General features: G+C 25.9%; 1 protein-coding gene across 5 annotated transcripts; it reads left to right on the top strand.

Annotated features, from left to right (window-relative positions):
• cact (NF-kappa-B inhibitor cactus) lies at positions 1–26,442 on the top strand. 5 transcript variants are annotated; one of them, XM_065499356.1, is made up of 7 exons: positions 1–272; positions 1,153–2,222; positions 3,052–3,229; positions 3,921–4,125; positions 22,017–22,105; positions 22,182–22,439; positions 25,714–26,442. In XM_065499356.1, the coding sequence occupies exons 2-7, from the start codon at positions 1,315–1,317 to the stop codon at positions 25,783–25,785; spliced, it is 1,710 nt and encodes a 569-aa protein (XP_065355428.1). In that variant the 5' UTR covers positions 1–272; positions 1,153–1,314; the 3' UTR covers positions 25,786–26,442. The 5 variants fall into 5 exon arrangements, with proteins under 5 accessions (XP_065355428.1, XP_065355429.1, XP_065355430.1 ...); XM_065499357.1 differs by having other exon boundaries at positions 1,156–2,222; XM_065499358.1 differs by having other exon boundaries at positions 1–247.
• Positions 26,443–26,934: the final 492 nt, after the last annotated feature.

Raw genomic sequence — 26,934 nt, forward strand, 5'->3', positions numbered from 1 at the left:
AATACTATAATATTAGTCTCAACGAGAAAGCGAACGATTTAAGACGTGTTCAACAGGCAAAAAAGTTTCAATCGTTATAGAGATATTGTACAACAAAAAAGTAAAAAGCATTTGAGCGCTTATAAAAAAGCAAGAAAAAAAATACCACAATTAAAAGAGCAATAAATACTTGAAGAAAACTTCAAATAGAAAGCAATAAAAAAAGTAAAAGTGACATAAATTGTATTATTAGTTAGTTTTCTTTACGGTAAAATAACCCGGTATTTGGAAAGGTATTAAATAAGTCTTTCAAGTAGATGAATTTATTTTTTAAAAAAATTTCATAAACAAGTGGCCATTTTGATTAAATTAACATCTACACATATTGTGAAACGAATAAAATAAAGAGAACAATGTGTGAGAAAAAGCAAAACTTGTAAAAAAAACCGAAAAGCTACACTTAGCTTTTATTATAAAATCTAGAATTTTTTTAATGCAAGTGAAATAATCAAAAAACATACATACGTATAATGAAAAAAAAAACCTACGAATGAAAGAATAATTTAGAAAAACCCAAAACACAGCTTGTGTGACTTTAAAATAAATGTAAAATTTTAATGAAACAAACAAATAATTGAAAAATTAAATTACCTGATAGTAGTGCTCTAGTACTTAACTAAAATATTATTCTTATTGCCGTTTCTATGTGTATACACACAACACAATAACAACAAGTGTCAATTTCCTATTTACGCATTAATAGCTGTGTTTTAGAAAGAGAGGGGTGGAGAGCGAAAAGGAGAATGCAAGATATGGCAAAACGAAGTGTACAACAAACACATTAAAATAAATAAATGATTATGTCTAGATAATATTAATTAATAAAGAATATATTCTTATACATACCAATTTAAATATTTATATTAAATTATAAACACTTTGTTTATCTTTTTTTAACACAATAAATTAAATAAACTATTTAAATAAAATACTGAACACTCACAGTTGATATCAGCCGTGCTATTAAGATTGACAAGTACTAAAACCAAACTCTAAATTTTAGAGCACATTTTCAGTGATGTAATTTACAGCTACTCCTTTTTTGCTCTCTTTTACTTTCTTTTTAATGGTCTCTTAATTTATTTTAATTTCCTTTTACTATCTATCAAATAGCAGAACAGTGCATAGAAAAACACAACAGCAACAACAGAAACTGTAACAAATTGAGTTAAAAAACGTTTAGTGCAAAAATATAATAATAGTACTAAAAGTAAATCAAAATAGAAACAAAAATAAATTTAAAAACAATAAACATAATTCAGACAAAGCTACAAAATGTGGAATCCAACACCGTCATCATCAACAGCGTCGTCAAGTGATAATAAGCAGAATATTAAGGAAGTAGTTGAAGTAGATGATTGTAAATGTAGTAGTAGTGGTGGTATAGAACAATTAGATCAACAGCAGCAACAACACAAAAATAACAGTAAACAACAAACGTCAACATTTGGCGGTCAATTGACAGGCTCTACCAATATCCAACAACAACAGCAGCAGCATAATAGAGAAGACTTGGACGAAGAAGGTGACGACAAGAAATTTTCAGATTTGGCTGGGGAAACTATAGATTCCGGCTTTATTTCGGGACCACAAACATCATCTTCGGCTCTTTTGGATACAGATAACGAAGAAGCTGGTGTTGCTAGTGGTGATATTAAAAAATTAAATATACCGGAATCTTTAAGTGAGCCACATCTACAGCACAAAACGCAACAGCCCAATTTAGATTCGGGAATCATAGAAGAAGAATACGACGACGGGGAGTGTGATTTGTCAGGACCACAGAAAAATCAAACAGTTTCTACCGCAAACGAACCTAAAATGATTCTGCCCCATAGTGTTGAATCTGGTATATCCGAATGGTTCTGCAATTTAAGTTTGCAAAATAATCCCAATGCTGCCAATGTCAATACAACAACATCTGCATCCAATTCTCGTACAAACGCCTCTGTGTCGGTGGCCGGTTCTGGTTTAAATAATTTAGATGCACCCAAACAGCAACCGCGCCTTTCACAGCTAACAAAATCATCATCAGTATCGTCATCCTCATCTTCGTATGCAGCTGGTTCAACTGCTCCTCAACAGTACCAACAACAACAACAACAAACCGCCACAATACCACAACAAATAACTCCAGCTAATGCTTGGGAAATATACTATCAGCAAAATGATGATGGAGATACGTAAGTTAAATCAATAATTCTATATTTAATATTTTAAGCATTTTATTTTAATTGAAACCTATTTTAATAGAATCAATAACTAAATTTTAATTTTATAAGGGAATTTGAGGTATTTCGGGTATAACGAGTTCCGAAAACATGTTTTATGTACTTGCAGACAAGTCAGGGATTTTCATAAAAGAAGATAAGCAAAATAATATAATAATTATTAATTTTAATGTCAAATTCATAAATTATTTAAAATTAAAAGTTAGCAATAGTCTGAAACTAGGTGTATTTTTAATTATCTAAACTAAGATACACAAGATACATGTATTTATTTTTTTTTTGTCATAAAGGCTTGTCCATTTGAAGTTTAATGCCCAACAAATTCAAACGTGACCTTTCTTTATTTTTATTTGCAAAATGGATATTTTATGTACCTGTTTTTAGTAGCTTAGTTTAGCACACGGTCATAAAACAACCTTTCTTTTTTTACAAACAATAACTCATCAGGGTAGATCGTAAAGCAACAACTAAGTACAAGCAAAAAGTTAGTGACAGACAGGTCATAAATAGTCATAAATCACCTGTTACATTGTGGCTTTTGTTAAGTTCCGTTAAAATTCCCAAAATAATTTCTTACAATTAAACAGGTTTTTGTGTTTTGTTTTCTTTTTGCACTACGTGATCTTTTTTGGGTACCAGGATTAGGAGGAAGTTATTGTATTTAAGTAAATAATACAGGTGTTTTAGCCTAAAAGGCAGGTGATAGTTTTGAGGATTTAAAATGTACACGTCTGCTTTCTGTTTTCATTTGAATACATGTTTATTTTTATTGTTTATTTAGACCTTTACATTTGGCCTGCATCTCCGGTAATGTGAAAGTTGTTGCTGCTTTAATACGTATGGCACCGCATCCTATCCTATTTAATATACAAAATGATGAAGCCCAAACACCATTGCATTTGGCCACCTTAACAGCCCAACCAAAAATTATCAGAATGCTATTAATAGCGGGAGCAGAGGTAAGTGTATAAATAATAACAATTTTAAGTAATTATTTAAGTTATTTATAAGGAAAAATTTAAATTAATTAATGGGAAATATCAAATTGTTAAAGACTTTCCCTTATATTCATTATATATTTCTAAATTTACCACAGTTTTATAATCAAAACTTTGTATGGAAATTCTGTTTCAGAAACCGTTGATAAATTTAGAACCTGACTATGAATATGATTTAGAACTGTTTAAGGACTAAAATCTATTACCAGTTGTTAAAAATTGTACAAGTTTTTCCTCCATTTTTAATATTTCATTAAATCGTAATAGTCTATGAATTATTTAATTTTCTAAACTAAATCTGCAAGATTGACTAAAATCTACTACGAATTGTTAAAATTTTTTTTCAAAAATTGTTTACTAGTTTAAACTAATTCTGCAATATTAATTTGTATTTGATGTATTTGGTCTTATAAAATTAACTTTCCGAAGATCCCAGATATTTTTATGGACCTTGTTTTGTTTCCCTATAACCAATATACTTTCGGAATTTTGATATAGAAAATTGGAAAATTTGGTAACTAATCTGCTAAGATATAAAAGACAAATTTCGATTGCATATTTTCCTAAATAAATTCGGTTTTATTTTACAAAAATTTTAAAGAATTTAGTTTTAATTAAAATTTATTTTCTTTTGTCTCCCTTACTTCAAAAGCCCTCGGCGCGTGATCGTCATGGCAATACCGCATTACATCTTGCCTGCATATCTGGCGAAGAACAGTGTGTACGCGCTTTAACCATACCCATTAGTGCCTCCGAAGTCAATGAAGCCCATCGTCAATATGGTCATCGTGCCAATGATAAATCCTATTTAAAATATGCCCAATTACCATCCGATTTGGAAATTCGTAATTATGATGGTAAGTTGAACAAATTATATTCAATTCTATTAAACAATACTACTAAAACATTATTTTAAACAAAAGAAACAAACAAAAATTGTTCCACAAAAAACAAAAAAACGAACCAATTTTTAATTTAAAATTTGTCTTTGCTTTATGTTTGTTATGAATATGAAAATATATATATGTATATAGAGGTACATTTCTTTTTCAGACGTCCCGTCTTGTTAATTATATTTATTTATTTTTTGTCACTCATTTTTTTTATATTTCTTTTTGGCTAGCCACAGTCATAGACATTTTTTTTTGCAAAAAAAGAAATGAAATAAAATATATTTATCACACTTTTAGCTGAAACATTTTGTTTTAAAAATAAATATTTGTACAAATTTTCACATATGTGAAATTGTTTTTCTTTATTTAAGAATTTTCCGCTTAGCTGTCTGCTTTTCATTTTATTCTTGAGAAAATTTATATTGTGTTCATGGCTATTTTTATACACATGTACAATATACCCATGATTTGTAGGGGAATATGGATTTTTTTGTTACTTATTTTGTGTACAATACATTTGGCGTTGAATATTAACTAAGTAAAAAGTAATACATATTTTATTAGTAGGGATATAAAATCTGATGATGTATTCTCCTATAATGTACATACATTTGTACTATTCAGATGATTTAGTAAGCTGCTGAGATTTTATAAAATTTTTGATACAAAAGCTGCCTTAAATCTATAGAATGTTTAATAATTTTTATTTTCAGTTAATGTGAATGCCTCTAATGATTTTTTAAATTAATCTTTAGTATTTCTTTTTAAAAATGTATTTGACGTCAGCATTAAAAGCAGATATACATACAATTATCAGTCAAGTCTGTTTATTGTGAAGTACTATGCATGTATTTTTGTTATCCCAAAACTTTTTCAGAATTTCCTACAATATATAAACAGTTTTTCAATATGCTTTGCTTACTTTTCTATCATTTGACGTCAGCCCACTATATGTGGTATTCACAGCAGCCTTAGTAAAATGAAAATACAAAAAAGTCTATAGGAAAATGGAAAAATTAAAAAATTAATCTTTGTTTAAATTGAATTGAAATGTTTTTAGAATATTTCAGCATTTTGTAATTAAACATTTCTGGAATAATTACAAAAAATAATGAAATTTTTAACTTTCAAATGTTTTTAACCACAAATCACGGGAACGGAATACTGCTATCAGTATGACTTGGCATTTTTCTTAAAAATGTATTTTTTTTTATTCTAATCCTTAATTACCCACAATGATGTCAATGCAATTGTTTTGAAAAGAATCAAAGAAAAAATCCCCTATTCTAAAGAATTCTAAAAATCTGAAATAGGTTTAAAACCAAAATACAGTTTGTAGTTCTTAGAAAAATATTTTGTAATCGAAATTACCCACAAACCATACATAAACATGAACTAGTAATACAAACTAAAGAAATAATAAAAAATAAATAAATAGAAATTTTATTTATTTTATAAAAATAAGTAAACCCACTTTTTTTACACTGAACTTCTCATAAAATATGTTAAATTTATGTATGTACATTGCGTGTCTAAAGCTTTAATGTGAAACATTAATAATACCAAAATCTAATTTTGGAACAATAAAATTGTATATATTGATTATTTTGGTAAAAACCACCTTCCATTCCTATAAAAATATCTATAAAAAAATAACAACCTTCACTTGTAATTTAACCTTTGACGACAAAAAAAAAACTTAATGTAAAAATAAATAAATAAAAACATTCAAGGTAAATTTGACTTTACAATTACAAAAAAAAAAAAAAGTTATTAGAATTAGATTTTCCACAAAAAATTCTTTACAGTTATTTTAACCAAATTATTTAATAATGAAAAGGAAAATGTAAATAAAAATTTTATGCATTTTTACTATTTTTTGTTGGTTTTTTTCTATAACTTAAACCTTCCATATGCCATCCATAAAATTTACCATATTTTTTGTTGTTTGTTTATTTATTTTACACATTCATCCATTTAACCATCCATCCCCACACGTTTTGCCCAGTTTGTCATTTTCGTTTTATTTATTTATATTTTTGCTATTTGCTTGTGCTTCTTTAGTTATTTTTTTTTTCAACTTTGTTGCTGGTGCTGGCTGCTTCGGCTAAATATAAAAATATTTTGGGTTTTTCCCAAAAACACACAAAAAAAGAAACATTGAAATTGTGTTGAACGCCATCAGCACCGCCGCCACCACCACTACCAATCCAAGCCAAAACCCATCATCTTCATCACCATCATGATACAAAAAAGCAAAAAAAAAATACAGCTTATAGCATTTTCGTAGCCGTCATAATATATGAATCAAAATAAAAATGTGATTTTAGTATTAATAAAGTAAAAAATGTTATAAATTATTATATGGATTCATTTGAATCAAACAAGCAACGCAAACGTTGTTTGACGTATTTGCTGCTTGTCTTGTTTTTTTTACAATATTTAGAGATATGTAAAACTTAAAAAAAATTGTCATCTGCAAATCAAAGGGGGGCTACATCGTTGTAAAGTTATGTACTTAGGAAATAACTTTCCCTTTTTAAAATGTAATTCAATTTTGTTAAAATTATTTGCCCAATTCACAATTGGTGTCGTAGCGTTGTATCGTTGTATGTCGTAATTTTTTTATTAATGTTTTGTTTTTGTTTCGAAAAATATGTTTGAAAAATATTTATGACATACAATGCTACAACACTACGACATCAATTGTGAATTGGGCAATTATTCTGAGAATATTACAAGATCAAAGTTTAATGAAGATATTGCCTTTAATTGAAAGTTAATTACATGATGTTTTGATTTATTGGTACACAAAATTGTTTGTTTATTTATTTAATTTGTTAAATGTGTTTATAAATTACCCATGACGCTTAAGTTGGAATTGTTAACGTCATTGCTGTAAAAATAAGCAAAAAAAAACTCATTATTTTTTATTACAACAAGCTGGTCATATACATATGCAATTGGCAAATCTAATTCAAATACTAGGAACTACATTTGTTTTATAATTATTTATATAATGCTGAAAATAGCTTTTGATATCTCTGTATTGCTCATACTTTTTGGTAAAATATTAGCAATTTATTCAACCTGATGAGGTCCTCATAAAATACCTTCGGTCAAATAGGTTTTCAAATTTAAACAAAACAGTGCTGAAAATATTACAATATGTCCGTAGTACATTATTTGTTATATTGACCATTACTTTTTACCTATTTTAGCTGGGAAAAACATTGAATGAATTCAAAATTCCCATTAAATACAAATTTCATGTTACCAATTGAATTACAAAATTTATGCCAGTCATAAATCTTTATTTTTGTTTCTTTTTTTTATTCATTAGAATAAAAATTAAAAACAAATTTCAAGTACTCTAACTATGGGTTCATTAAACATTATTGACAGTTATTAAATCTAAATCTAAATGAGAGTGAACATTGATATATTGTGACTGATAAGATTGACTTGACATGCATACAGAGCAGTTGACCGAAAATCACTGTTACCATGTTGAGATAAATTCATAAAATTAGTAAAAATCCCATTGGAATAAAACTCATTAAATTGACGGAAAAAAAATTAACCGATTAGAAAGAATATAAAAAGCACATCATAAAAATTCGACAGTCATTAATGTTATGGATTTTTTTGTTAAATATATCTCGTGTTACCACCCAGGAGTACTCACATGTATACACGTTTTAATATTCCGATAGAGGTAGAGTTAAGTTTGTTATTTTGTTGGGAGTTTCCTTGATAGCAATTTAGAATTCATAACGATCTGCTGGCTGTTAGTTGAAATCAAGTTTCTAGAGCCCTTAGATAACTTAGGGTCTCCTCATTGGGGATATCTGTTTTTCAATAATTTTACTATTGAAAATCAACAGAATCACTCTATAATTAGTTAAAATATATTAGAATAAAAAAGATCGCTATTTTTTTTATTAACATTTTTTCACCTTCACCTAACTTGTTGAACTACTAAATCTGTTAGGGGCCCAGACAGTGGTCAAGTGTTTAAATGCTTTTGTTTTGCAAATTTTCAAAATATAACGTTCAATTTGATCATGATTTAGTAATTTGTTTGTTCTATGTTACCATATAAATTAATAACAATTTATTATAGTACATTTGTTTTGTTATCTAGACTGTTTTTCCTTTAATTAACATGGGTTTCCCCAAGAAATTTAATACAATAAACGTATGTACAAATATTGATAAGAAAAAACAACTTACGAGTTTAACAGAGATAATTTATATTGTTTTGCAATGAGCAGCAGAAAACAGTAATAAAACAAAAAAGGTAGATAAAACCAAATAAATACAAAATACGTCACCGAAAATACCCTCAAATTTGATTGGTAATACATTTATTTTAGTTAGAGTAATAAAACCATAAATTTGGTTGAGTCGTAGGGAAAATTTGTTAAACTTTACACTGAAATTAATGTGAATCATGAATATTTGAGGTTTTAACAATAAATATCAGTTTTTTGAATAAAAATTAGCGTAAGTACATTTTTGTTATGCACTGTATTACAAATATGTATGTAATTATATATATGTATAGTAGCTGTCTTCAAAGATATGTTGAAGTGCATTAGTACTGAACTATTTAAAACCAAATGTTCGGACTAAAATAAATGTTTGGTATTTTAAATATAAATTAAAACATACAAAAAAACCAACTAAAATTTTCAAAATATTTCTTTAAATTTTAAGTTACGAGGGTTGTTTACTATAGAGTTTATATTTTGTAATAGAATTTGAATATTGAAAAAAAATGTTTTCTAATATATAAGCTTTTACATTTCATACAAATTATGAAATAATAATTTTAAAATTTTGTTGGCAAATTTTCAAATCTTATGTATACATATCTATAATTATTTGTTAACAAAATGTATACATATATGTATATATAGATTTCTTTCTTTTTACACATATCTAGTATATATTTGTCTAGCTTTTGTTTATTACATACAAAAATTTTCAAATAAAGAAGAAAGAAATTCACATGACTGTCTATAAATACAATAAAAAAAAAGAAAATTAAAATGAACATGAACATGTGTTGGTATTATAATGAACTATACGAGAGTAATGCATATACATATTTTTGTATTGAAAATGTGTTTAAAAGAAAATTTAATTGCTTGAAGTAAAAATATCTCACGAAAATTTTTTTCACTCAAAAAAATTATCTATATAAAAACTTGTATTCATAATTTATGGCATTGGAGATTGTTTTATAATATTGATGGTAAAATCCATGTCAAAAATCTTCGCAGAAAAATAAGAAATGTTTGAAAAACTTTGTAAAAAACCCAAATACAGTTCTGTATCTTTTACAATTTCAATTTGTATGATACTGATGTGAGATTTCACTAATTACATATTTTTTGTTTATAAAGGCAACATTTTGGCAGAGTAAGGGCAACATTTTTGTGTTCCGAAAAACGCTTTAACACAATTTGCAAGCACTATTTTCTATTACTATTACCTAGTCAGAACTTATTGATTAACTAAATAAGTAATTTTCCGTATTTTTTATTTATAAAGCAACATTTTAACAGAGAAAGGGCAAAACTAAAAGGCAACATTTTTTGTGTTGCAAAACAACGCCTTAACAATATTTATTAGCTGTATTGCTATACTAGTAGCTATATTTATTGTTATTTTTTATCTTTAAATGTTAAACACGAGCCTTTTATTGTTTTCAATTACAAGCATTTAGCTTTTACATACAATCTGGCACAAATAACAACTAGGTTTTCCCTAAGATAAATTGCAGTAAAAATTATTATTTTTTTAATTAAAAACTCAAGAGCAAAAAAAAAACCAACCAACAAACCAAATGTCAAACAACTCAAAAACAACGTTATATTGTGAAGTATGTAATTAATATTTTTGCTTAATTAAAAATAAAATCACATGAATCAGTTTAAAGAGTGGGGGAAGATAAGAAGATACAGACAAATAACTTAAAAACACAGTTGCTATGATGACACCTCTCATTAGAGAAGAGAGAGAAATAAATAATTTACATGTCAATTACTACTACTTATAACAATGTATGTATATTCATTCAATAATCTGTTGTTTGTTTTTTTTTTAAGAAGAAAAAAACAACAACATCAAATGAGTTTGATCAATTATAATAATAACAAGTGAATCAAGGGTTTAACCGCCTTCTCCTCATTTATGACAGCCATAATACAAAGTTCAATAAAATGCAATGCAAAAGTGTAAAGTCTTTCACCTTATTAAACTGAAATGAAATGAGTATTATTAAGTATGAGTGGAGTGAGTGACTGTAATTTAAAACCCAACATGCCCAGTTTTATTTTTTGACAACGCATTTTTAATGTCATATTAGTAAGTTAGTGGGGAAATCCATACGTCATTATTGAAAACAAAACAAACCCCACACAAAAATAAACATGAAACAAAACTTTAAAAATGTTAATTACTTATAACAATATTTTATTATGTATAAAGTCGAAGAAGGCTTGTCTTGTTATTTATTACTTAAACAAAAATAACGCGAACATGTCTAATAAAAACGCATACACACTTGTACATAATTTGGTATGAATAAATTTTTGCGGTTTTTCGAATTAAAACACAAGTTGAAATCATAAACATTGGACTGTATTAAGTCTCTATTATTTAAATACGTAATAATAAATTATTTATTTAGAATTTCCTTTAATAATTCACATTAATTTTAAATGAATATATTTTTTTTTTATTAAATTTTAAAGAGACTTTTTGTCTCTTAACATTTATTTTCATGAAGATTTCTTTTTATTAAAGTTTATTTTTGTTTATTTAAAAAATCTTTTTTATTTTTTCTCAAACAAATACTGGTTTCTTTTAAGTTTCAACTTAAGCCCACATATACACTGTTGGTAAATTTTTGGAAATTCCCACCCAATAAAAACATTTTGAGCATCAGTCTAACCAAACTACTAACATTATGATCATTATCATCGTTATTATTATCATTATATGTATCTGTATAAACAGTTAACCCATTGGCTTACCCTTAGTTAGTTTAGTCATTTGAAAAATTTCAATTGATTTTTATTTTAAATCTTATTATAAACTTATTATCAGTCATTGTTGGTTGTTTAAGCTGGGTTTTTCTAATTAGAATTGTATTTTATTGTAGTACAGATGTATGTAGAGTTTATGGCGCCCTATGGGATTACAGTTTATTTAATTAATAAAAAAGCGTGTTATTTGTTTTTTATTTTTATATATAAAATAGTAAATTTTCTTAGAAAAATCCAGATGGTTTTTTTTTTGCTAGACTTCCCGTTAAAATTGAATCACTTTGAATTATTTTTCTTTAGAATATTATTAAATGTTTTTCATGAAGATCAGTGCAATACTATTGCTTCATTGCTGGAAAAGTTTTCACAGATTTTTGTTATATCTGGATGCATTTCCAGTATATTCAAGACTTTTATTTTACTTATTTAGGCATCCAAAAATGTTTATTTTTGAAAAACAAACAGAAGTTTTCTGTTACGTGGAAACTCATAAATTTGTTGATTTAGTTTCAGGCAAATTCAGACGAATTCCTTCATTTTGTATATATGAAGTTTGGCATTTGATTTAAAAATCAGCTGTTTAGTTGAGATTGAGACAACCTTGTTTAAATTCACCTTAAGACGATCTGTGACAACTCTCGCAATGATCCATATTCGGTGACTTGTTTCGGGCAAACAAATGGTAGTGCAGTTTTGCCTTAAGTTTAAAGAACTAGACTGTTAATTCGGGATGAAATATATCCCTGATACTTCACCTCTCACAGTTTTAAAGACAGGTCAAACATAATGTAAATGACAAATTAACCCTTTAATATCACAACATAAGAATAAAATCCTACGAGATTTACAAGTAATTGGTCTGGCGGTAATTGAAACGAATATAATTTGTAAATGTATTGTAATATAAACTAATTAACTTTCAAATCTTACGATCCCGATGTCGGATTTTGCTGCCTTATCCCAATGAATGAATTTTCGGGAAAATTATTCAGGGTTTTATTGCATCAATTGAAGGCACGGTTAAATCGATTCTAGACGGAAATGAGTCAAGGTACAATTTATTTATTTAATAACACAGTACAACATTTTTCAGTTCATTGCTTTGGGACTCAATTCTGACAATTGCACGAGAAAGTAGCCCCAAAAATAAGAACTTCTGCATCATTAGTTTTGTCAAGTTGGCTGCCGTAATAATTTAATGGCCATACGAATTTTTTTCCTCAAGGTGGATTTTTATCACTTTTTCTATATTTTAGCACGGTTATATCTCGTATACCGTACGGAATATCTCTTTTATGGCTGAAGCAAAGTTGTAGATATTGAATAGTAGAAAAAAAGTACGGAACATACCTACCCGCAAAAAGGTGCATCCAGTGCCTTAAAAATCGCAAAAATGCCCATTTTTTTTTAATTTTTTACAAATTTTTCACCTTTTTTGCTCAATAACTGGATTACAAATCCAATTATGGACTGATCACCATGAAATTAGGTCGTGTGATTTGTGTCTATATAAAAGTTATTTATCATGAATTTTTGTATGAATACCATAATTTTTAACAGATTTATTCACTTTAAAGTGATTTTCGGAAGCTGGTCTTATATGGGATCTATGAATAATTATGGACCGATCCTAATAAAATTTTTTGACATGAATTTTGTATATATAAAACTTATTTGGAGCGTAATTTGTGTATATACATATATAAATTAAACATTTATGAGCGATAAAGTCCAATTTCGGGAGGACATTTGTATGGGGACTAGGTGAAATAATGAACCGATTTCAGCCAATTTCCACAGTTTTCGTCCTTAGGTCGAACAAATTATATGTACTGAATTTGTTTATGATCGGTCCATAATTAGTCATAGCTCACATATAAGACACGCTTCCGAAAATCACTTTAAAGTGCATAAATCTGTAAAAAATTATGGTATACATACAAAATTCATGATAAATAACTTTTATATAGACACAAATCACACGACCTAATTTCATGGTGATCAGTCCATAATTGGATTTGTAATCCAGTTATTGAGCAAAAAATGTGAAAAATTGGTTAAAAAATTTAAAAAATGGGCATTTTGGCGATTTTTAAGGCACTGTATGCATCTTTTTCGGGGAGGTATGTTCCGTACTTTTTTTCTACTATTCAATATCTACAACTTTACTTCAGCCACAAAAGAGATATTCCGTACGGTATACGAGATATAACCGTGCTAAAATATAGAAAAAGTGATAAAAATCCACCTTGAGTAAAAAAAAATCGTATGGTCATTAAATTAATACGGCAGCCAACTTGACAAAACTAATGATGCAGAAGTTCTTATTTTTGGGGCTACTTTCACGTGCAATTGTCAGAATTGAGTCCCAAAATCATGTGTTGTACTGTGTAATTCAATAGATTACAAGCCTTTAAGGCCAATACATCTAGGAGATAAATATGACTATATATTAAACAAATTCATAATAACAAATTTTAATATAATTTTAGTATCCTTATAAATAAGATAAATCTAATTTTAATTAAATTTTATATATAAAAAAAAAATTATGAAAAACTTATAAAAATTTACGACCTTATCCCAACTAGGGTTTTTATTTGATGTTTTTTGTGAACTTCGTTGACATTCGAGTTATTTATTTACAGGTAAATCCGGTAAATTTTGAATTTGTAAAAACAAATAGTCACAACTGAAATGATTTTAACTATTTCAAGTAGCTTTTAAGGGGTTAAATGATAAATTTCAGTCAAAATTTTAAACTGATCCAAATAAATGTGTGAAGTGAGATTTCGATTTTGGTTGGTATTGATTTATTTAACACACCACACATGTATTAAATGTGTGAGTGAGTCTGTGTGAATAAATAAAAAATGACATAATTTCTAAAAAGGGTTTTTTGAAGCGACTTTCATTGGTTTATTTATTAATTTGCAGTGCATTCTGTTAAAACTGTTAATTTGTAGTCTTTGTTATTGACATTTTTATGTTTATTTTAAACGATTTTGCTTATTTGTTGGCTCTGCTTACACACATGTGGGTTTATTCACATTTTTAGGTTTTTACCACGCGTGAGGTGTCCGACCCCCTTTTTAATTGTTTTTTTTCTTTCTTGATCAGTTGTTGTGCGTTTAAAACTGGGTTTTACATAAAACAACCAGGTTTTTTTCATTGTCAGCAATTTGTTTTTTTTTTTTTTTGTTATAATTTAATTTTTTTGCACATTGTAAACAACAGTACTTAACAGCAGTTAGTTAGTTAAGTTAGTTAGTTTTACAATGGAGAAGGTGGGGTGGAATTTTGAAGTCACGCTTAAAATGTTTATATTTGTTTAAACTTTAGCGAGTATGGTGGTGGTTGGTTGTTTTGTTGGTTGAAACACATGATTGTATGAATTAATGCTTCCTTTTTGAACGTGATTATGCATTTCTTTTGCTTTGTTTTTGTGGCAATTGTTTTAAATGTTTCTTTTTTTGTTTTGGTTGTAAGTTTGGATGCATAATGAAATTGAAGGGAAAAACCACTTTCGTATGAATTTGTACATATTAATGGTTGCCGCTTTAAACTTGATATTCGAAAGTTGAGGGTTTTTCCAATGCAAAAACAATGTGTGGCCAAGAAATTGAACTTTTAGCTGAAAATTTATAATAATAATTGCAATAATTGTTAATTTGAAATTTCTAAATGACTTGAATGAATAATTTTATTATTACTTAGAAATGATTAAAAAAAAAATTATTAAAACTAAATTTTGTTTGACTAGAAGAATGCAAAAAAAATTAAAATAAAAATCCCTAAAAAAATGATGAAAAACTTTTAAAAAATGTCTGTGGTTTTTAAATGCGTAAATACCAGACATCAATTAAACATTTGAGTAGGTTTGGGAATTTTTGGCAACTAATTCTCAATGACTCAAAACAAATGTTCAAATCTTTGGAGTTGTATTAATGAATATTAATTTATTTTGGAATTACCCATATATTGCAGTTAGTAGAATTTCCAAAGTCGACTTGAATTGACTTTGTGGTTAAATTTTATATTTTTTATATTTTTCTTACAATTTTCTTTAAATATTTTTTTTCAACTGAAAAATACATTGTTTATGGTGGGTTTTTTTTCTATAATTTATATATTAAACAAACAATTTTTACACACAGAGTTACAAGAAAAATAACAACAACAAGTTGGCTTTGACAAGAATTTGTTCTTATCGTTTATTATATGTATTTGAGTGACTTAAAGTGACTTAACACTTTAGTTGTGATTTTAACGCCATACTTTAAAGTAATTAAAACAAACAAAACATTTTTTGTTAATTATAAATCAATGAACTTTTAATAACTTTTTTCCCCACATTTTTGGCTTTTTCTTTTATATAATGAAGGACAACTTCTTCTACTTGTATCTTGTATTTCAAATACAAATTGATTCCCCCCTTATTTAGAAGCTGTACAAATATTGTTTTATAATTATTGTTTTTTATCTTAAACAACAAACAGTATTTATTATTAATTTGGTTTTTCCTTAATTGTTTTATGAGTGTGTTGCGTTTTGTATACGGAAATTCTTAACGTTTATTTAATAAAAATAAAAGCCGCTTTTAATATAAAAAAAACACAGCTGTTAAAATAAATGTTTAATTTGATGAAGATTGTGTGTTTTGTGGGTTTATTCTTTTTATATAATTATCTGCGATCTATCAATATTAAATTGTTTCTATTTTTTATATGTGTTCTTTGGAAATTTTAAAAAACGTTTTTTTTTACTATAAATAAAAAAGTTCTGTCAGTTTTTAAGTGAGTAAACAAGCGGATATTTGTTTGTAGATTTGAATTGAATACATTAAAGTAATTAGTGTTAAAATTAAACTATTTCCTTAAACTAATATTTAAAAAAATTCGTTTTATAAATAATTTTTCCCAAAAATAGGTTTCATTAACAATTTCCAAAAAAAATTTAATAATATTTTTGAATTTTCTATCACTAAAAATTTTGAAAATAATTTCATTCAAAATTTTCATCTAAAATTCGATTAATCAAAAATGTTGGTTTACTAAATATTTTAGTTAAATTGATTTCACTTTACTAAAAAAAATTAGAAATATTTCACACATATTTGTTGAAATATGTTTTCCGAAGTGGTTACAATATTTCAGGTATAAAATTCGGTAATCGGTCCATAAATTTATACACAATAAACGAATACACAATGTGTATGTCAAATGAAGAGTATTTCAAAAACCTTTCCAGCAATGTATACAACGATTTTGATAGATAAGTGGTCTATTTCGTGAAACATATTTCTAACCTACCTACACGGTAGCGATTATTATCAGATATTTGTTATGATGTCAGATTTGACATCCCTATCCTCACAGGAAAAGTATTTACATAAAATCAATGAAATTATTCAGGATACTATTACATACATTAATAGAAGACACGATTACAATGATTCTATTGAGTCAAGGTACAATTTTCATTGTTTCAATGAACTTATTCTTGCAAAATTCAATTTATTAATTTTTAGATTAAAAAAAAAACAATTTCAAACTTTAAACAAACTTTAATTGCATTTAGATTATTGAATAATTTCACTTATAAATATTTCCGTTGAAAAAAAACGAAGAAATTAAAACGCCATTTTTTTAATTAAAATTTATTTGACTTTATTTTTCTGGGAATTTTTGTATATTATTTTGTTATTTATTTATTTGGCATAAGCAACAACAATCAAAACAAACAAACAAACATTGAAATGTTAATAACCGTTAGATATAATAGCGCAGATAGATATGTTTGGTAATTATTCTAATATTTCAAGTTTAACTTGAGTTTTTTTTTTGCAAAAATATCTAGATTTAAACGAATAAATAAATATGTTTTATATAAACTTAAACCAATTTATTTAAATCTCATTAAATAATGTCACTTTAAAACTTAGACCATGCCAGACTGCTAAAGCTGTTCGTTCCAATAATAAACATATATTCTTAATTTATATTGTTTTAATTTTTATTTAATTTATGCTAATATACAAATATATGTACAAACTAAAACGATCTGGTTTTAATTTCGTTTTTTTCGCTCTCTGTCTCTCTGTCTCTCTTTTTCTCCTTTATAAAGTTAGAAATATCTACGTTTTATTAGCTTTTTCTTTATTTAGTAAAAGTGTGCTGCTGCCGCTGATGATTATTACTCACTTTTATAAAAGTTGTTAAGGGGGAAATCCCAAAAAATTTACTGTTTTTGTACAGGTTTTAATTAAAGAAATATTGCACTTGAAAAAATATTTATTAAAATTTTTTTTTTAAATTTTTTGTGTTAAATGTATTAAAATATTTAAAAAGAAATCAATTACAGTAGTCATTACGCAGCAGGGGTTAAGTAATGACAACTTATTATTTTCTTTATGTACTTAAAATTTTGTTGAAGTGTAGAATGTTAAAAAAATATGATTGATTCAATATTTTTTTTTATATTGTTAATTCTATACAACATTTTAGTTATTCATCGCTGTTATATCAATGAAGTATTTTTATTAACAAATTGACATCAGCAATATTAAAAATATTTGTGACACTATTATAACATTTTTTTCGTTTTTTTTTTGCACAAATATAAATTTAAAATCGTTTTCAAACAACTCTTAGGTTTATAATTTATTCTATACCCTCTAAGGCAAACATAGAAACAAAGATGAAGATGAGGGGGGGGGGTTGATAAGGGGATAAATTTAAAAAAAAAAAATGTTACATTATACCATGAAATGCCACAAAACAAAATTTTATTTATAATATTGTGGTTTCGAGATATGTACATAAGAAGACAGCTAGAGATAATGTCGCGAAATATGAACAAAAAAAAACTACAACCAGTTTTTTAACGTTTTCTTAACACCTTTCCCAACAAACTCTTGTACAAAAACGCTCGCTCTTAATCTCTCTAGGTCTGGCTATTAAAAATTCAAATATTTTGCATACACGAGTTTCAGTTAAAAATAAAAATAAATAAAAACAATACAATAGAAAGATACATGCTAGAAATTTTTAGATTATTAACAAATCTAGCGAAATGGAGAGTGAGTTGTGAGGAAACGCTTTACAAATAACGACTGACGTAAAATTACATACATGCAAAAAAAAAATAGAAAAAAACACTTATAGTAGTACTATAGTTGTAAATAATACTACTCATTTACAACTACGTAATTTTAAAATTGTTTTTTAACTTAGGTCATTCTAGAATTTCAATAACAATTTTATAACTGTTGATGATTTGTAATAAAAAAAACTAAGTTTTTATTATTTTCCAATTTCTTTATTATAGAATTTAAAAATTTGTTACAACACAATAAAAAGAGAACTCGTAAAATGTTTGTAATCTAAAAAGTTTCTTGAATGAGTCAAATCGTAACCTTACACGTGTTTAGAAAAATAATGTATGTATGTATGTATAAATAAATAATACATACTATAAAAATAGATTTGCAATTAATTAAAGTGAAATGGAGCAGAAATTCAGTCAGTCGTATTTAAATACATACATATGTATGTATAAATATAAATACCAAATTCCCCATTTTTGGAATTATATAATTTGCATAAATATATGGCTTTATAAATATGTATATATGTATAGCGATATTAATATTAACATACAAACACATTTACATTTGTTATTTAAGTATATATGTCCATATGTTTATTTAAAACAAAAGATTATCTTAATGACAGGGCTTTTAATATAATACTTAAAATTATAAACACATTTAATAATCCTATTATGAATGTTTTATAAGAGCTTGAGCCCCTCAACTTTTTTATACATACATTCATACAAACTAGGGCGCTCGCTCTAACTTAAACTTTAACAAAATTTTAAAAATATCATATTGAATTAATGAAATTTCTATAAATAAATAAGTTTGTATATAGGTCTCATTTTTTTGGTTGTAAATTTAATTTAAAAATTTGCATACGAAAAGCTGTAATTAAACCATAAAAAAGTTGATCGATTAAACTTTCTTTAAATATTGGTTACACAAACAAAAGGGATATACACCATTGAATCTTGGAATGGAGCATTGTTTAAATACTAGGGTTATTTTTAATCAAAGCTATTTACAATTTGCCTTTTATACAGAGACTTAAGAAATTGATTTCAATGCAAAAATATAACTAAATCGTGAACCTTTTCATGCAAGTTTTTTTTTTAGAAATTTGCAATGAGGATCAGTTTAATTATCAAATCACTACGTCTTCAAAAGATAAAGATCACTCGTGATCGAATGAGCTTTCGTATAGCGAAATTATAATAAAATGTATTAGAATTGTTGCTCGATATCGAATGCCATAATATTAAATAAGAAAATTACGATCAATTTGACTTGATCACAAATATGATTTTATAATTCAAGAACTGTATGCCTTTATAAAGTTTAATTTGCGTTAGATCATAAGCCTCAATTTGACAATCTCAAAAAAACACTGGTGTCGAAGACATGTTAGATGTTAACGCACAGCTTCATAACTTCGAAACTATAGCACTGTCCATGTATAAAGGTAGGGTCACACATGGCAAATATTTGCTTAAAAATGCCTAACCACTTTTTTAAGCACAAATTTGTTTGACGTGTTTACTCTTGCAAGTATTTTGTAAAATCAAACAGCATCAAATAAAATAAAACTAAATTTTTTGTTTTGAATCATCCTAAATCATCATCTCGAAGTCCAAATTCTTGCAATATTTCAATCGCTTTTGAAATTGCACTAGTTTTTAGAAAAATATTGACAATTTTCAATACACCCCCAATGCATTGGGATAATCTATAACCTGTTAAGGATTAGTCTCGTCTATAGTCTTGTTCATAGTCTGGTCCATAGTCTCATCTATATTTTATTAGTCTCGTCTGTAGTGCCGTCCATAGCCTTGTACATTCTCCATGGACTATTCTATATACATGTCCATAGTATCGTCTGTAGACTTTTCCATAGTCTCGTCTATTTGTCTCAATTGTCCTTACCATATTTATTTTGGATATCGATATAATTTTAAATTTAAACAAGTTAATTTAAAATATATATTTAACAGGAAACCTTTTAGAATGGTATATCGCCAGAGTAATGTTTGACTAAAATATAGCTTTCAATGAAAAATCTTTTCAAAATACTTTTAGGTCAAATGATAAAATTTTTAATGAAAAATCCTCTTAAAATACGTTTAGTGCGAAAAAGTATTAATTTATATCATTAAAGAGATTTTTGGGAAAGTTTTCACCGATTTTTTCAAATTTATTTTGTTTCAAATAAAAGCTGAGTAAAAAAGCTTTCAACTGTAAAACTTTGTTAATTGTATATCTTTAGATAGATATTACTTACATAAAATAATATTTTTGGAGGTTTAGTAAGCTAAATATTAAAATTGTATAAAATGTTTAATGAAATGTTTTTTTTAAATATTTCTAAGATTAAAACTAAAGCTTCTTAAAAAAATTTTTGATTTAAATAAAATACAGCTATTCCAAAATCTTTTTTGTAAACTTTAGTGGTAAATTCTTTTAAAATATTTTTAGTAGAAAAAGTTTTGATCCATTGTATATCATTAGAGAGATTTAAATAAATTACAATTTTCTATAACTTTTTTTCTCATTTATTTGGTCTCAAATGAAAGCCTTTCAAACTATAAATCAAATTTTATAAAGTTTGTAAAATAATTTTAAAAGATTCCAAACTTTATAGATTGTGTATCTTTAGAAATGTTGGTAAATATAATGAATTTTTCCCTGATTTTCATTTTGAAAATATAAAACAATTACCATTGATTAAATATTTGTCGTATGTTCGATTTAAACATTTGCACTTCTTAAGCAAATTGTTGCTTTTGTTATAATTAAATTTTATTTCTGCTGCTTCTTCTGTTTTGTATTCAAAATTATTTGCCGTTTATTGTTATTGTTTAATTGTATTGTTGCTTTTGTTTGAATATTGTACATATGTACGTACGTACGTAAGTAAATATGTATGTTTGTATAAATAAATATCTATCGGTATGTATAGAAATTTAACATTTTTTTTTTTGTTTAACTCGTTTTAATATGATGGGAATTTCATGGGGTTTTTCTGCACATATACATTAACATGAAGTTGTTATAAATACAGATACAAAAAACAACAATACATGCGAAAAGTTGTAGATATTTTTATACAAATACATGTGTTTTGTTGTATTTTTTGTGTGTTATTATTGGTATTGTTATAACCCCTACAAATTAACCATATAAAGCGTACCAAACAAACCATCTCCACAACCAAAAGAAACTTTAAAATCAACCATCATCATCATCAGCGTTGTCGTCAACTTTGGCTGACGTTACCTTCATTTCTATTTCTCTGGTATTGGTTAGTTTGATGTATGTGTGTTTTACGTTGAAGAATTTTAAAAATATTTTGTTAAAAAAAGCTTAAACAAACATTATAACCAGCTTTTTAAATGGTTTATTTATAAAATTAATAGTTGGCGGATGATTTGTGATGTGTTGTTACACATACTACGATTTCATTCATTATTTTCTTTTCTTCACCGACAAGCAAAAAGCTCAAAGCTTTGTTTAATAAAGTAAAAAACGTTAAATTTAAAATAAAAATGTTAGAAGTTTAATAAAATGTAAACAATTACTGTAAATAAAACAATTTTTGTTTATTTCAAAAAATTAAAAGAAAATTTTTAAAGAATAATTCAATATCTCTATAACAATTTTTACTAAATAATTTTTTCTTTTTTTTATAATTCCAGGTGAAAGATGTGTTCATTTGGCTGCTCAAGCTGGCTTTATCAACATTTTGCGTATATTAGTTTTATATGGAGCTGATATTAATGCTAGAGTAAGTATTATTTTTTTAAAATTTTAATAATTAACTTAATTACTTATGTTTTATTTCATATTTATGTTAATTGCAGGAAGGAAAATCTGGCCGCACTCCCTTACACATTGCCATTGAATGCTGCAATGAAGATTTAGCCAATTATCTGCTGGATGATTGTCAAAAATTGAATTTGGAAACAGCTACATATGCCGGCTTAACCGCTTATCAGGTGGCCTGCATTCTTAATAAATCAGAAATGCAAAATATTTTAGAAAAGAGAGGTGCTGAACCACTAACGCCACCCGACAGTGATTACGATAGCAGTGACATTGAAGACCTTGACGATTCAAAGGTGAGCCTCTAAAATTAAAAAACAAGAAAGCAAAAAAAATATAAAAAAAAGAACATTACAAACAAAAAAAAAGGAAATATGCTGAACTGGCCTTCAGTTTATCTCAGTAAAAAAGAAAAAGAACAGAAAATAATAGTAAATTTAACTATAAATTTAGTAATTACTGTATTGTTAACCAAAAAGCAAAAGAAAATATACATATATACATTAAAAGAAAAAAATAGTTAAAATTTTTAGTATGATAAAATATACAATTACTTATAATTAATTATAAACATAAAAAATACAATAAATAAAATGAAGAATGCTCATAATAATATTTACAAAGTTTTAAGCGAGTAAATAATAAATCAAATAAAGTTCTATGTTTTAATAGAGCTAATAAAATCATTTTAATAATGAACCAAACTAAATTGCAAAGAAATCAAAATTGGTTTTGAAATAAATAAATCCATACATACATAAAATTGATAAGTAAAAAAAGAATAATAATAGTATAAAATTGATAAAGAAACTTTTGAAAAATTGTACCCTTTTGGAAAAGTAGTTTTAATAAAAAAGTACTTTTTTGAAAAGTAGCATTTTAAAAAGAAAGTACTTTCTTAAAACAAGATTTTTTTTAAATAATAAAATTTTGAAAAAGTATTACTATTTTAAAATATGTATTTTTAAAGAGGTACTTTTTTCATATAAGTATAATTTTTTAAAAAAAGTATTCTTTATGAAGTATATTTTTTAATTGCAAAATGTTTAAAAAATATATTTTTTATATTTTAAAATTAAAATTACAAGAGGACTTTTTTAAAAAAATTTATCTTTCTAAAAATATAACTTTTTAAAAAAAAATTAAAAGTACTTTTATTAAATGTACCTATTTAAAATATTGTTTTAAAAAGTGTAATTGTTATGATTTTTAAATTCATTTTAAACTGCTGGCAGTTTTTGTAACAGTTCCACTGTTGTCGGGTGTTCTTTTCTGGGACTTAAACTTTTGGTTGATAAACTGTGTTCATAATCTTTGGCCGAGTGATACTCAGGTCATTCCGCAGCACAGATCCAGTTGTCGTGGAAACGCTAAATGTGATGAACTTGTATGTTGTAATTATTGTTTTATTATACAAGCCTATAGATCAAGCTCACGTGTGATTCTTACTCAAATATGAGAAAGCTATCATTGTTTAATGAATCTCAACAGAGCAATAATTTGCGTTATTCACTTTTCGTAGCAAAGTACCCTTGTAAAAGAAAATCTAGTATAAAAACTACAGTTAGCAAGAGTACAGAATAGAAAATATGAGAGACCCCCGCGGAATTCACTCTTTCCAGTTAACTACACTTGCAAATAAGGCAATTCTAAGGCAAAAATTAGTGTAATTTACTTTTCTTTGAGGGAAAAGTGTGATCTTTTCGTTGTTGAAAATTTAAGATTTTGAATTCATTTGTATCAAATTTCTAATCCAGATTCCTTCAAAATATTTCCTAGAAAAGCCATTGGTTCAAAAATGCATTGCTTCTTTTTCAAATCCAAAGATTTTTATCACATAACTGAAGCTGTACATTAAACTGTGATATACTACATTTAAGCAACATAAAGCCATTACAAACGACCAGCCTTCTTAATTTATAAAACCAAATCTGCTGAGTGTTTTTACGCCAAAAAAGCTGCTAATTTTCCAGATAAAATTTAAAAAGGTTTTAAAATTAGTACTAAAGAATCTACAAAGAAAACTAGTTTTAAACAACCAAACAAATGATTGTCTTAATTTCTTACAACTCTATGAAAAGATTAAACAATGATAAATTTGAAATTTATTGAAAAAGTCTTACGATTTATGACTAAACACTAAAGCACATTTGCTACTCTAGCATATATACTACCCAGAATAAGTTTATTACCAGCTGTCAAATAAGCAGTAGTTTAAAAAAAATAAGAATCATAACCAATCATTAAACATGGTCCTTCATATCAAAATTTTCTTTAAAAAATTGTATTTATTTAGTATATAAAATTAAAACGTCCTCTAAATATATAATTTAAATGAATATAAAACTTTTAATTAGTTTCTGTTTAAATTGGAAAACAACCAACAAAATAATTTTTATTTTAATAAAAAAGGGACCAATTTTCTCTCATATTTTATTAAAATATAAAAAAAGAATTAAATCAAAAAATTATAATAAATGTTCTATTGTTCAATAAGTGGATTGTAATTCTGTACGTGTGCGTGTGTCTGTTTTTAATTTAGTTCTTAATTTTGCTTTAGTTTTATAAGTATGATGTGTCTGTCAGTGTAGTTTTTAGTGTTTAATTATAGTAAATATCAATATACATATGTATTCTTAAAATTTATGTTATGTTTATGTGTGTCCACTTATTTCTACTAATATTTCAAAAAATGTTGAATACTTATATGTATATCAAACACATTTAGTTTTTGTTTTCTTTAAGATTTAATATTATTTTAATAATATCTCTATATGTTTAAAAACTATTAATATTTTTTGACTGAACTAATAACATATTATGTATTAAAAATAATATATCTATAAAAATATCAACCAAAAATCTAAAAACAAATAAAAATTACAATATTTTATTGTTATACAAAAAAACAAACAACAATTAGTGGTCTTTTTTATTTTTGGATTTGTAATTGAATTGAAAATGTATTAAAATTACACACAGGTATGTAAATAAAAAGAAATTATTTTGTTGGTTTATTTTTGAAATTGTTAATTACATATTTAATTAGTAAGTATTTTAGAATTTTGTTGTATTAAATATTTGTTAAATTTGTTGCTTTAATGTCTCTGTGTAGTCTATAATTTGTTGCAAAAATTTTGCTATTTATAAATTTACAAAACATTATTAAAAATAAAGTTTAAATAACACAAACTTTTATCATTTAAATATTTAGAAAGTAGACATATTATTTACTAACTTTAGTTGAAATCTATACGTTTTTGTTATTAAAAACAAATAAAAATCATTTGAATACCTTTAAATTATTATTTGTACTTCAATTATTGTTTTAAAATAACTGTAAAAATCAATAGTCCTAAATATCAAAAATAACATTCATTAAAGTATATTTTTGTTCTTATCATAAGCCTTATATTGGAATAAATAAAAAGGCTAAACAAATTTTAAAAAAAAAATCTAAATTTGTGCCTGTATTTCCATTAGAGAATGCTTTCTTTTATCATAAATAATCTAATGTTCTTATTTTCTGTTTTATTTATTAAATATATCTTTCATTTTCTTTATTTTCAGTTATACGATCGCTTTGGTGATCCCGGTTACTTTGTTGGTTACAAAGGTGGCAATGTTATGACGGTAGCTTGATTATTCAGACTTCTTTCCACACAAATCCACGCCCTGTCTCTCTCTCACTCTTTAAGTCGAAACCTAGTATCAACAATAAATAATTAAATTAATTTTGTTAAACACGCTCTTAAAAAAATAATCGATATTCCCTTTTATCTATATAGTAACTAAAACTAATTTAAACTGACCGAAAATGTATATAAAATTACCTGCCTGCCCCCCTCTCTCTTACTTTCGTATGACGATTTTTTTAAAAAGAAATTCGTTTTTTTTTCATTTCCATATATTTTAATATGATTCGTTAAGTTTTTGCTTAATTTCGCAAATTTCTTAAATATTTTCTTTTCATGATGTATTTTATAAAAATAATAAAACTTAAATTTTAGTTAATAGTATAAAATGTTGATGGTATGTGTCGTTTTTGTAACATGTGTTTAAATTTAAATAACTGTTTTCAATTTTCAGTTTCTTTTTTATTCAACAACCATTTCTTTAATTTTATGTTTTTAAATGTTTAAAACGAAAAAAAACGCATATTTTTAATAAGAATTTAATTTATATATGTAAACGAAAAACCAACAATAACAACAAGAAAAATGTATAATAATTTACACACTTTTTCACAAGAAATAAAATATAAAAAAATATATATATATTTAAATGTAATAAAAACAATGTCAAATATATGTATTAATTATTTTGAAGGTATTAGGTAAGTTGAAGAACAAGTGGTTCTATTATTTTTACTTTGATATACATACAATAACGCTGCCAAAAAATTACAATTTTAATACACGCTTTACAAATGGCTGTAATATAGCCAAAAACACTGAGAATTAATTTTTGGCAAGGCTGGCTACCGATTCGAAACGGTTAGAAGGTAATGGTAACGCCAATTTTTTTTATTTCTTTAACGATATTTTAATGATAACGGCAATTTTACAAAAATTTTAAGTAAGTTGACAATGATGAAATTACCTGCATGTTTCACTAAATGCGAACGAACGATTTTGAAAACAACAAAAAATTTATTTGTGAGTCGATTATGGATGGCAACCGAACTTCAGTTGCGTTGTCAGTAGAGTGATCAAATATTCGACATATACAAAAAACCAGTTTTCGAATAATTCGAAAAGCGTAATTTTTAAAAACAGGTTTTCCGTTTTT

Source organism: Calliphora vicina, chromosome 2, assembly GCF_958450345.1.
Source record: "Calliphora vicina chromosome 2, idCalVici1.1, whole genome shotgun sequence".
Classification (NCBI taxonomy): Eukaryota; Metazoa; Arthropoda; class Insecta; order Diptera; family Calliphoridae; genus Calliphora; species Calliphora vicina.

Bases quoted from the DNA above. Each gene is read 5' to 3' on its own strand.
- cact (XM_065499356.1), top strand. From the start codon at position 1,315: ATGTGGAATCCAACACCGTCATCATCAACAGCGTCGTCAAGTGATAAT. The intron at 2,223-3,051 runs GTAAGTTAAATC...TTGTTTATTTAG, and splicing joins CAAAATGATGATGGAGATAC to ACCTTTACATTTGGCCTGCA. The intron at 4,126-22,016 runs GTAAGTTGAACA...TTATAATTCCAG, and splicing joins GGAAATTCGTAATTATGATG to GTGAAAGATGTGTTCATTTG.